The following is a 12,096-nucleotide window of genomic DNA, read 5'->3' as shown; positions in this document are numbered from 1 at the left end:
TGAAAACAGTGAAAAAGGAAACTTAAATTAACTTAAATATCTGCAATATCTTATTACTAAAAATAATGTAAGTACTGGTGATAGCTACAGAAACATGAAATACAGTGTTGATCCTCCTCACTTGAACAGAGGTTATAAGAACATCTACTCAAGTATTGCACTTTTTCAGCTCTTTCTTTTAGCTTAGCATTTTAAAGGGTGGGGTATTTTTTTAAAAAAAATTTTTTTTTGACTGACTACAGACATTATGTTTCATTATGCATACAGGAGATAATGTGTAGAAATGTATGTAAAGGCTGGTTAGCCTTTACATACATTTTTCTCATAATCTGTTTTAGTCTAAGAAAGAATTCTGACCCCATGTAAAATACCCTCTGCAATGAGATATTTTACACTGTATGTATTACAACAATTGTGTGACTTAAGTTAAACAACTACATATTTTTTCTCAATTGAACACCACATTTCACACAAGTATTCCAAAGATTATTTTCATCTACTGAAACTTACAGTGGGTGTAAGTGCCAGTGGGAAGCACCACTTCTATAGTGTCTGAGTTTAACTAAATGTGTTTGCTTTAACTGGCGTGGCTGTTCATCACAGTGATTTTGAACATTATAGCTCACTTATGTTTATTTTTTCAGGTTCCAGATCAGATAATGAAGGAGTTGGTCTGTAATTTGCTGAACTCTATACTATTCTGACCTCAAATCTGCTGAGCTAAGCAACTTTGTCAAAAGATAACAATCTCTTCATTAGTCATTTAAAAGTTAACAGTTGATATCGTGCCATGTAGTTAGATTATTCCTGTTTTCTCCTTTGAAGAAAAACTGCAGTTATAAAAATGTGGTTACAATGTGATCATCTGTTCCAACAGGAATATTGAACTTTTAACTCTCAAACTATGCTTTGTTTCAGAAGGCTACATTGTTGCTTTGACAAACAAATTAATTCTTTAATTCTTTTTGTTTCTTAGAACAACATCAAAAGCAACAGAACGAAATAAAGCTTTTTTTTTTTTTTTTAGGTTTTTACTTACTTTTAGTAAAAATCTAAAAGCATGACTTGCATCAAAGCTCTACAAAGCTTCTACATAGCAGTGAACCTCATAACTGGGTGTGGCTCACTTAAGGTAAACCGTCATAAAGAACCTCGTTCAATTCACTGGAGTAAAGTGTTCTAAACATTTTTCAATGACTAGCATGAAGCAGATCCTCTTCCAGCTTTATAAAAGTCTATAGAAATGCAACCCTTCAGCTCCCTTCAGTGAGCATTTTCCTGACAAGTGATTCAACCCTAGTTTCAAGTCTTAAGGTATACAAGCAGCAATGGTTGCTTTGCTTTGCCACTGCAACCTCATCTCACAGTCACTTGAATTTATAGTTAAGCCCTTGAAGCTGCTGCAGTATTCTCCTGAACGATAGTTGTCACCACTCAGACAATATCTTAAACATAAGTGCTGATAAAGGAGGAGAACTTAAAAAGGAAGCCAAGACTGTGCCTGTTGCAAAGTTTTTTCCACAAAATCGACAAAACAAGTTTTCAAAGTGTTCCAACATTTCCGTCTGTATATCTGTGTGTCTTCTGAGCTTCTGTACACGATTGTACACTTGAGTTTTTAACCTATCTGTGGCAGCTCCAGCACAATGTGCCAGGTTACAAAAATCAAAAGTGCACGTCCGGCCACAAAGATTGTGTCGTGCAACACATGTTGTGATGTTAAAATGGGTATGCAACACCTGTGACACAAGAAACATGGCGATCATAATGGGGCCATTAGATTCCGGGTCACATTGGCCTAGAGACCAGTTGGTGACCCCCTGGCAACTACTAGTGTCCAGGGAAAAATGTGTATTCCCTAATTAGTTGGTCATCTGTTTATGCCTTTAGTTTCAGTACTTGGGAGGCCATCTGGGGGGGCATCACTGCAGCTTCCCAGTCTCATTATCAAACAACAAAGACACAGGCATTCTCACATTCCCTCACTCATACACTCTCTCTCTCTCTCACTCACACACACACACACACACACACACACACACACACACACACGCGCACACACACACACACACACACACACTATAGGAAGATTGGTGATTCATGTATCTGTATATTTTTTGTGTGTTTCAGGTGCTGTATGTTTGTTTTGTTTTGTTTTTTGTGTATTACAGGTACCAAAGCTGGCAATACATACAATGCAATACAATACTAGAGATTCTATGTAGCTGTTCTTGTTAAAGCAAAATGTGCTCGGTACTATCATGCATTCAGATTCTAATTGCAAAGCTAGCATATAGAACAGCATTAAAAAAAACCTGTATTTTCAGAGGTCCAGTTGCAGGACAACAACAACAACAAACACGATGATCCTATAGAATATGGTGTGTTGTTGTAGATTAAACTATGCACCAGTGTATAAAGAATTTTAAAATGAGCTAAACCTCAAACATCTGCAGTGGTAAAACCCAACATGAACATTAAACTATCAGTAATGTGAATCCATTCACATCATATATAACTGTAAAACACTAAAAAGGGGACTTTTTGGCTTGAATTACAGTTCCAGGAAAGAATCTTTTGAAGAAGAGACAGTAATAGCGTGAGAGGCCAATGTCTGCATTTCTGATGTGCCTCTGAAGAGGTAAGTGTTCAGTCATGTTGGGACAGGCTTTTGTCCCCAGGTGAGCCAAGATCAGGGAGATCGTTCTCTCTCATGTAATGTTTTTTACTTTCTTAAGACAATTACGTTTCACAGTGGGGAAATTTTGCCACCAACAGTGAAAATTCATGTCTTCTGTGTGATAAACTATAGTAGTGTCTTTATAATGTATGTGCTATGTTGCAGAACTACACAAGGATTTTTATACAAGCTGTGATCAAAACCTCTGGGAATTGTGTTATAAATATCAAAATTCTGACTCATTTTAACCATGGCTGATCTCCTATTCGATAATCTTCACAGGCATGTGCAGAATTACTCTGGTGTAGGTGTTATACTTAAATTGCTCTTTGAACGCTGTGCTCTGCAGTTTAATTGTGGAACTTAAAGGTAAGCAAAGAGCAAACATTATTTTCTGTTTCAAAGGGACCCGTGTGAAGATTCAAGTTTTCAGTCAAAGTGACCACAGTTTCCAAGCTCAAAGCCATTGCCAGAGGTGAGAAGCAAGACTGGGAGGCGCATGCTGTTTTCTCAGCATTCATGCGGTTCTACACATTTTTGGCTCCCTCTAACTTTGCCTACACTTATGTCCACAAGTACAAGAAAATGTAATGTGACTGAAGATCTAAAAATTATACCACCGATGCTGAAATCAAGTAAGGTTCTACATTTTTGTCGGTTAATTTTGAACAAATTTTAATTTTATTTATTTATTTTTATATAAATTATACATATATAAGATTGCATATTTATATTTTTTTATAAACATAACTTAATTCATTAGAAAATATTATTTTTAGGCTGATAATGCTAGAGTATTTTCTGGTAAAATAGCTCATGTGATGCCAAGTAATATTAAGTCTTAAACATACCAAACATACCAAACTCAGCAAACTGAAATCAAGCAATAGTATTTATAGATGAATTTGGTTTATTCCATTCAGGAATACATCTAAACTCTAAAATAGACATATTTTTATGTCTTTAATCATTTATAATCATGCTTTTCTTATGACTTGTTGCATTTTTCTTCATTATTCATACATTCTGAGATTAGTTTTCAACACAAATTTCAATGTAAGAGTTCAGTTCAAATAATCAATTTCAAGTTTATTGTGTATGTTAGAAGTTTCTAGCAACACAGTTATAGAAATAGAGTTGCTGCTGATACCCAAACCTTTGGTATTTATTTAAGTGTACTGAAGATATATGACTGTAAGTAAAAAAAAATAAATTCCAAGGTTTATAGAAGTCTTTGGGAAAGGAACCAAGTTTTGCTGTGTGGAGGCTGTTGTATGTGACAAGTGAGATATTTATTTTCTCACCTGACAGAAGACCTGAGGCACTAACTAGGGCAAGGTCTTTATAGAGCAAGGTATGAAATGTACTTTTGAATGGCACCACAGTTAAAGTCAAACTGATACTTGATAATCCACCTAGCTTTGTAATAGTGTAATGTTAAATCACAAGTTAAATCCTAAAGGAAAAATAACATTATTTTTACTACATGTATATTTTAATTAAAAAAAAACAAAAAACCAAAGCAGTCTACAAGTGTTTAAATAATGAGTAAAAGTATCAAAATTTGCTTCAAAAAGTAGACTTTATTTATTCAAAGAAAATGACATTTAAGGAAAAGTTAGAACGAAGTAATTAAAGTATGATGAAAATTCAGCATCACATTGCATCTGCAGTTCTAGAACAGGTTATTGTTAATGTGGGGAAATGACAAGGGGAATAAAAGAGTGCTTCAGGAATATGTCTTATTTTATGCAGATTATCCTATTACTCTTTAGTTTAATAATGTTGTGATTTCTTAATAAAGAAGTGTTATTTATAACATTTGTGGGTGGGGTTTTAACTTATGTTAGCACTTTCGGAAACAACATCACTGACAGTTTCTTCCCATGCTGATTTCTGAATGTTCACATGTTTACACCTTTGCTGGCATCTGTAAAGACAAATGAGCAGTTTCATATCAGCATTGTTAAAATCATACACATTTCAAACAGTGTTCCCTTGTTTTTAAGATGCTTTATAAGGACCGATCTGTTGATTGGTTACCTGGCTTGTCTGTATGGGCTGATCCTGCAGGTGCAATTTTGGGGGGTCCTGGGATGGAAGAGCATTAGCGTCAAATTGCGGAATCTGGAAAAAAAGAAAAGAAAAAAAAACACCTACTTTACCAAAACATGGAGATACACAGTCAATACAATTAGCTTCTTCAAAACATAATGAGATTATATTATTTGCTACTGTATTTTCTCACGTTCATATTTTGCTGGGGAATGTTTTGTGGTGGATAGTCAAATGGGAGAACCTGTGGGGAAACAAGTATAATGGTAAATAAACAAACATGTTTTTAAACATAAACAACAAAAATACAAATGGGGTAAATAAAATAACTAAAATCTTACTTCTGGCACTATGGGGCCTTTTGTCATTGGGGGGATGTTTGGGATTATCTGTAATAAAATTATATATTGTATTTAGTCCCATGATATATAGAAATACACAAACATAAGTTCATATTTTCACATTTTAAATTAATATCTAAGAGTTCAAAATTCTTACCCTTTGCTGAGCAAAGTCATATGCATAGAACTGGAATTGTAAAAACACAAGACACAAAAAAGTTCAAGAAAGCAGTTAAAACACTTCTATGAGCAGAAAGGTTTCCTGGGCCAAAAGTTTCCATAATCTGCAACAGGAAAGAGAAGTGACTTACTACTTCAACACTCTGTCTGCCAGGTAGCTGAGGAATGGAGTACTTGATGAGACCAAAAGATGAAAAGGGCTGCAGAGAGAAAGAAGGCAAAAGTAAAATCAGGATCAACGAAAAGAAGTTAGGTGATTTTTATTTTATTTATTTTTTTTGTAGGTGGAAAAACGTCTCTCAAACTGATGTATGCATACCTGTGCTGGGTTTGAAACACCTGCACCTCCTGGAAATCTGTGGGGATAAATCTTGGAGAAAAAAAACATAAATGTTGTACTGTAATCATGATTCATAGCCACTGTTAGAGCCAAATGTAATAAATAATGGTGCTGATCTGAAAACGTGTATAAACCTGAGTAATAAATAAGAGTCTGACATACCAGTTCCACACTGTAACCACCAGGTAGTCCAGTGTGTGGAAAACCAGCCGTAAAGGGATTGTTCATCTGAATACATGCAAATTTTGAAGACTTCAGTATACAGCAATATTTTGTGTAGGTGTTTGCAGTATTTTGAACCTGTATATAGAATATACACAGAAGATATAGAGAAGATAAACAGTATGCAGTATGCATAATTACCTGTAAAGTTGGCATCTGTTGCCTGGATCCAGTGTAATGAGGCAAGTACTGAAACTAAAGGCATAAACAGAAGTTAAACTTTAAGTATTGGACAGGTTTCAGCTCCATGAAATAAATGGTTGGCTTTTACTTAACACTCACTGGTGCAGCACAGGCTGTGCTAGCCAAACAGAGGCACAAGAGAGCCAGCTTCATGTTTATCCTACAGACATAAAATAAATCATTCCAAGTTGTGAAACTTCCACCACAGTCACACTGGATGGTTGCTTCCTTCTGGAAAGGCATGCAGGAGCTAATGTTAAAATTTTGCTCAACTCACCGTCTGAAATTTTAAAAATCACCAGAAAAGGAGAAAATGATGAATGCTGATGTTGGAGATGATGCCAGCAGGTTGGACTGTGACTTCTGCAGTGTTACTTGGATATTTATACACTGCTTTCTCACCAAAGAGCCAGTCACGGGAGATAGGAGTGGTGTTGCCCAATGACTAGGTAGAGGTGTCTAGTCTTCAGCTTTACTAAATGACCAGTGGTCATATCCACTTTCTGTGTAATAGCAGAGTCGTCTGTTTGATTATACCGTCTAGAGCAGAGCACACCTTCACTTTGCTTACTCCTCATTCTGCCATTAGTCTCACTACAATTGCATAAGGTGGCACAAATATCTGAAACTAAAAATTTATGTTAATACAGCATAGATAAATATAATACCATATCCTTTTTTGCTTGTTTGTTTGCTTGTTTTACTCTAAAAATAAATTTGTACTGAAGCAGCACATAGTAGTGAAATCAGAGAACAGCCTTTATTATTTATAATAAATATAATTGCCTGCTGTAGCTATTTGTGGATAGTCAAAAAAGCAAGTCAGTAATAATCTGCAAGATGCTGCATATAATTCATGGACTGAGTATCAGATATTTATTATTTGAAATATATCTGAAGCAAAGAACCAGAAACAATAGATGAATGAGCTGTTTCATTTATTATGAAGCACAGAAATGAAACATTTGATGTTGCATGTAGAGAGGAAACAATATGCTGCTACATTTATTTTGACATTTTCTTTTGGTCATATTTAACTGCAAACCATCAATTTTTTTTCATAAGAGGCATGTCATGCTTTTTGACTTTATTCTTCTTTTTCCAAACAAAGCACCATTTCAAAAAATTCATAGCACCACAGAAAATAGCATTGCTGGCTGGCGATTTTTCACCACAGTAAGCAGATAGTCTTACACCTCTGGTCACCTACAGTGGGGACAAAAGCAAATGAAAGTTTGAGAGACTCAATCCCCTAGAAAAATAACATGTGATCCTTGCATATTTATTTATATGAACTACTTTGCTAAAACCTTTATATATGAATATGTGAATTGATACCTGAGTGTGCCAAGAGTGTTTTTTTCCTGCTGACTAAGTAGTTTTAGTCATCTTCATCTTCATCATCTTTGCCACGCTAAAATGACAGAGGACTTGGGTGAGCGAATCAGGACTGATGATAGTCTCCTACATGTGCATTTATGAGTCACGGTTTTTTCCACAACTCAGCAGAAATAGTTGGGAGGTTTGTCTGACGTGATCCTTTTTATTGGAATGAACCGGCTGCCCTCATAACAAATTTCAGTTCAATCCAACTCCACTTTATTGCCTGTCAAAGTCTATTGAAGCTATTACGGCACTAAACTGCATATTGCCAGCATCAAATCATGACAGAGGCTTATTGTTTGTTAAATACATTTAAATGCGATAGTCTTTCTTACTGGGGGAGGTGCAACGACGACAGGATTCAGAGGTTCCACAGGAATGGCAGGATCAGCAAGAGCAACAGGGGCAGCTGGGGCAGCTGGAGCAGCTGGAGCAGCTGGGGCAACTGGAGCAGCTGGGTCAGCTGCAGCTGGATTAGGCAGGTTGAAGCCGAAGGGGTAGAACTACAGAAAATAAAATAAATTGTGAATTCAATAAAATATCTGAAAAACCTTTGCCAGAGAAAATATGTTCTGCAGACACCTACCACCTCCTTGGTACCTATGCCATTCGGATTTGGAATCTCGTGCTTGATAAAGCCGTGGACCTTTCAATGAAAACAGACTTAGAAACTCATAATTGCACTGGAATCTGTAATACTTCTGATTTGTGGTTCTTCTTTGATTACATGTAGGCTCTAAAAACGTCAAAGTCTATAGAATTAACTCTTTTTATCAGATAGCATTTAGGTTTCTATTCCATTTCCATTCTTTGGATCAAAGTCTGCAAACTACACTCTCAATAGGTAAATATCTATCTCTATATATTTAAATATATATATATATATATATATATATATATGAACTGTGCTACTCACAGGTCCTCCAAGAGGGTGTCTTTGGGCATCAACAGGGAGCAACTGGAAGCATTAAAACAACATAGTAAAGAAATAATCACCAGATGCACAGAAAAGTTCTGAAAAGGTGCAAAACAATGATTGAACTCTTACAACTTCCAGATTGTCAAGTGGGACTCCAGCAGGGATAACCTGGGCCGCCTGAAATACAGTATTAATCATATACACTTAACAGGGACACAATCTTATGAGAAAAGTCAGCCGTGTTGGAGAAAAGCAGTTCAGCTATGAAGACATCAGTGGTGAACAAATCATAATAGACCACCATGCAGAGTTTGAAAATCTGGCTTTTACTGTGGTTAATGTGTGTGGGTGTCATGATATCCACCAGCTGATCCAAGCTGCTTCTTATTGTACCTGAGGTGGAGCGTAGTGGATGTCAAACTCCTCAAATATCTGCAGCTGTAAAGAAGAGAATAAAATTCAGTGTAATGCAGGTCAGTGTAACATGTTCAGACAGTTATTGAATGTTGTTTTACTGATTAATGCTAAAGACAAAAACAGACACCATAAACGGATAACAATGACCGAAAAACTCCATCTGCTAAAAAAAACAAAGGTGAGTATTAAAGCTCTGTAGGTGATATTTCTCTAAAATACTGAAGATGAATGTTGTATGTTAATTGTTACATGTGAAAGAAAAAGAAAGGGAAAATAGATATTTTTGCAGAAATGTAAGTATTTTTCTTACAGGAGCAGAGATGGCCATCCCAAGGATGCAGGCAGCAAGTACGATAAATTTCATTTTGAAACTTGCTGTGACAGAAAGAGAATTTTGAGTTATTACATTTGGTAGTTTTTAGTGCACGTCTTTTAAAAAAGCATTTAAATTTAAAACGTCTTTTGCAGTTTCATGTGATATTAGCAGGATCTACATTACCTTTCTTCCCTGGCTGCACGTGAGCACTGGAGGATTGTTGAAGAGAGGTGTGATTAGAGGAGAGTGAGATCGCCTATTTATTTGCTGAGAGAAACAAAGGGCGAGCAAACTTTTGACAGGTATTGATGGTAAGCCAATCGTTTTTCTTTGTATGATCACAAACCTGGCAGCTGCATGTCTGGGAAATCTCTTAATAAATTCTTTGGCTTGAAAAGCACATCTATCACATTCCTCTGCAATGTGTCTTATCAGGTGCCCCCTTGCAACATCTCAAACTCAAAAAGGGCAACAGGGTTATTCGGGAGTAGGAGTTGGAATTCAAAAGAGTGCTTCCTTACTTACTCCTGTGTGTTTTTCCTAATAGAAAATATGATGCTTTATACCAGATGATGTTTAGAGGATAAATGCTTTACCAACAGCAGTATTTCGAGGCCTGTTAAAACCTACAAATGATCATGTATACTTGTAAAACTGAATGTCTTTTTCAATGAATTGGGTAGAACTTTAAATTTACAACAGTTTTAGGGACATTCACTGCACATTGTATCTGAGCCTGCGTGGATACGTCAGATGTGTGATGACAATCTATAATCTGGGATGAATATGCTTCAGGATGATGATTAGATAAATACTGTGCACACTCTCTTACATTATGGTTTTAAAATGTATTTAATTGAAGGTTATGAAAGACAGTAACATGGAAAGACAAAACAGTTCAGGCCCAGCCTTATTTGTTTTCCTTTTTTATTTGACATTTATTTTTATTTATTTATTTTTTAAGTAAAATAATAATAAATGAAATTAAATAGCAACGGTTAGTAATATCCTTGAGAAGCTCCACTGAATAGTTGTTAGTACCCATCAATAATGCATTTTGTTTTCTCTGTATGTTGTGGGTTATCTCCACTGGTGACAACAGTCTCAGACAAGGGTTTCCCGCATGGGCTGAAGCTGGGGTTCAGCAGGTGTTTGGGCAGTGGCAGCATCCGACCCAGCTAAACCTGCAGAGAACCCGCTAGCATTTGGCTGTGATCCAGAGCACGGCAGTGCCTTTATCGGTTGAGCTCCAGCAGCTGAGGTCCCCACAGCTGGCTGAACGCCTTGTTGTTCTGGGTGTGTGAGTCCTGCGGCCTGGCTCTTGGGCTGGACAGCTCCCGCAGGCTGGTTTGTAAGCACATTAGGCATGTACACCCCCAATTGGCCCATTGTAGCAGCCATCTGAAACAGTAAACAGAGATAAGATACTGTAAAGAGGCAAGGGAGGGGCAGTGTTAGTGGGATCACTGAGTTCACTAAGCAGACTGTTTGAACAAGCTGGAAGAAGAAAAAAATCTTGGCTGTGTTACCTGAAGTTCCTCAGAGCTAAGACTGCCAAGAGGCGAGCTCTGGTAAGGAATTACAACATATGTCAAGTGAAATGTTCTCAGAAAGAAAATTGTGAAATTGCAAATAGCATTAATCATCTAAGTCTGCAGAGGGTGTTATATATTTACCATTGGTTGCTGTAGCATGTATACAATCTGGGGATTCTGTGGATGAGAATTCAGTTAGATAATTGTAACTCTTTTTTTTTTTTTGCCTTATTCTGCATTATGTATATGCAGAGACACCTGTTGTTGCAGCTGCTGCTGTGGCTGCTGTATTCCCTGAGTTGCATCTATTGAAGGAGCAACTGCAACTCCTGCAGCATTTTCTGCAGGTAACACTGGACTGTTGGGAAGCTGATTTGCTGGAATTTGTGGGAGAGCCGATTCCAGAATCATTGGGTAACCATATGGGCTGAACTGATGGAGAGAAGATAAAATAAAACAAAACAACACGTATCAACAATTTCTGCACCGACACCACAAGTTACAACTCCAATATTAACTCCTTACTCCAAAAGCCAAAATACCAATGTCTTTATTTTCATAATACTGTGTCTTATGAAAGGGTTTTAGGGTGTTTCCTGTCTCCAGCAAGCGTGTCTCTTAGCTTACCAGCTGATTCCCATAGTGTGAGGAGAACAGCGGTAAGTATCCATAAGGTGGGAAAATCTGAAAAAAGCAGCAATACACATTTTTAAAGGGAGAAAATCATTTAAAATAAGAGTTAATATTCTGTTTTCTTAGCTCCCCCGCCTCCTCCTACTAGAGGCTGCTGTGGCAGTGTCAGCTGGTGGGGTCCATAGAAGAGTGGCTGCATGGGCATGCCCCCTTGTGGATACCAGGGGTACTGTTGCAGTGAAGGAATGGGCTGTGGATCAGGCTGCTGTAGACCTCCTGCCTGTGGCTGAACACTGGGAGAAACAGAGGCTGGCGTAGGAGATTCGGGTTTCTGGTTTGCGGCTACAACGTGCTGAGCACCTTGAGTTGCTGTTTCCCCTCCTTGTAACAGCAGGGGACGACGGACATTTGAATTGACCTGAAAAAGAAAGAAAGAAAGAAGATGGTAAAATTATCACAGAGTCACAGAGTTCATAGAATGTCAAATGTTAATTAAATGACAACCAGTATTAAATGAATAAACATAAAATTATATAATTATATCAAGTATTGTATTTTAAACCATATTCTATTAGTCCACTTACTGGTACTGCAGAGACTTCTGTGGTAAAGCATAACAGCAGCGTTATGATAATCATTTCCAAAAAGAGAACAAAATCGATATGGTTTTTAATCAGTTCCACTGGATCAGTGGGTGCTTTAAGGACTATCTCCGTGGAGCACTCAGGAGTAAATTCATTGAAACTGTATGGAGGGGTCCTTCAACTTATGCACTGCTCACAAACTGGATCAACCAATCACATGGCAGACTGAAGAAAGATAAATTCAACCTAATCGTCTGCTGAATGAAGCAGGGAGGTGGAAACCAAAGAAAATCTAATAAGTGTCCTAA

The 12,096-nt window shown here is 37.1% G+C and overlaps 3 protein-coding genes across 3 annotated transcripts; all 3 read right to left on the bottom strand.

Moving 5' to 3' along the window:
* Positions 1 to 4,243: 4,243 nt before the first annotated feature.
* scpp5 (secretory calcium-binding phosphoprotein 5) lies at positions 4,244 to 6,391 on the bottom strand. The gene is made up of 11 exons (XM_040024172.1): positions 6,279 to 6,391; positions 6,101 to 6,161; positions 5,960 to 6,013; positions 5,759 to 5,824; positions 5,576 to 5,626; positions 5,388 to 5,456; positions 5,234 to 5,263; positions 5,077 to 5,124; positions 4,929 to 4,979; positions 4,724 to 4,807; positions 4,244 to 4,610 (listed from the first exon to the last, which is right to left on the bottom strand). The coding sequence occupies exons 2-11, from the start codon at positions 6,152 to 6,154 to the stop codon at positions 4,593 to 4,595; spliced, it is 525 nt and encodes a 174-aa protein (XP_039880106.1). The 5' UTR covers positions 6,155 to 6,161; positions 6,279 to 6,391; the 3' UTR covers positions 4,244 to 4,592.
* A 529-nt stretch (positions 6,392 to 6,920) lies between these two features.
* scpp7 (secretory calcium-binding phosphoprotein 7) lies at positions 6,921 to 9,346 on the bottom strand. Its single transcript, XM_040024174.1, has 9 exons — positions 9,220 to 9,346; positions 9,031 to 9,095; positions 8,697 to 8,741; positions 8,433 to 8,480; positions 8,301 to 8,342; positions 7,971 to 8,030; positions 7,720 to 7,887; positions 7,340 to 7,415; positions 6,921 to 7,207 (listed from the first exon to the last, which is right to left on the bottom strand). The coding sequence occupies exons 2-8, from the start codon at positions 9,082 to 9,084 to the stop codon at positions 7,383 to 7,385; spliced, it is 450 nt and encodes a 149-aa protein (XP_039880108.1). The 5' UTR covers positions 9,085 to 9,095; positions 9,220 to 9,346; the 3' UTR covers positions 6,921 to 7,207; positions 7,340 to 7,382.
* A 599-nt stretch (positions 9,347 to 9,945) lies between these two features.
* Positions 9,946 to 12,074, bottom strand: ambn (ameloblastin). Its single transcript, XM_040024170.1, has 7 exons — positions 11,789 to 12,074; positions 11,350 to 11,622; positions 11,199 to 11,255; positions 10,830 to 11,003; positions 10,713 to 10,748; positions 10,566 to 10,604; positions 9,946 to 10,437 (listed from the first exon to the last, which is right to left on the bottom strand). Exons 1-7 carry the CDS (start codon positions 11,840 to 11,842, stop codon positions 10,141 to 10,143), a joined length of 930 nt encoding a protein of 309 aa, XP_039880104.1. The 5' UTR covers positions 11,843 to 12,074; the 3' UTR covers positions 9,946 to 10,140.
* Between the last annotated feature and the right edge of the window lie 22 nt (positions 12,075 to 12,096).

The sequence above is a fragment of the Simochromis diagramma genome, unplaced genomic scaffold (genome assembly GCF_900408965.1).
Source record: "Simochromis diagramma unplaced genomic scaffold, fSimDia1.1 OVJJ01000302.1, whole genome shotgun sequence".
NCBI lineage: Eukaryota > Metazoa > Chordata > Actinopteri > Cichliformes > Cichlidae > Simochromis > Simochromis diagramma.
This window is presented reverse-complemented; position numbering and strand designations above follow the sequence as displayed.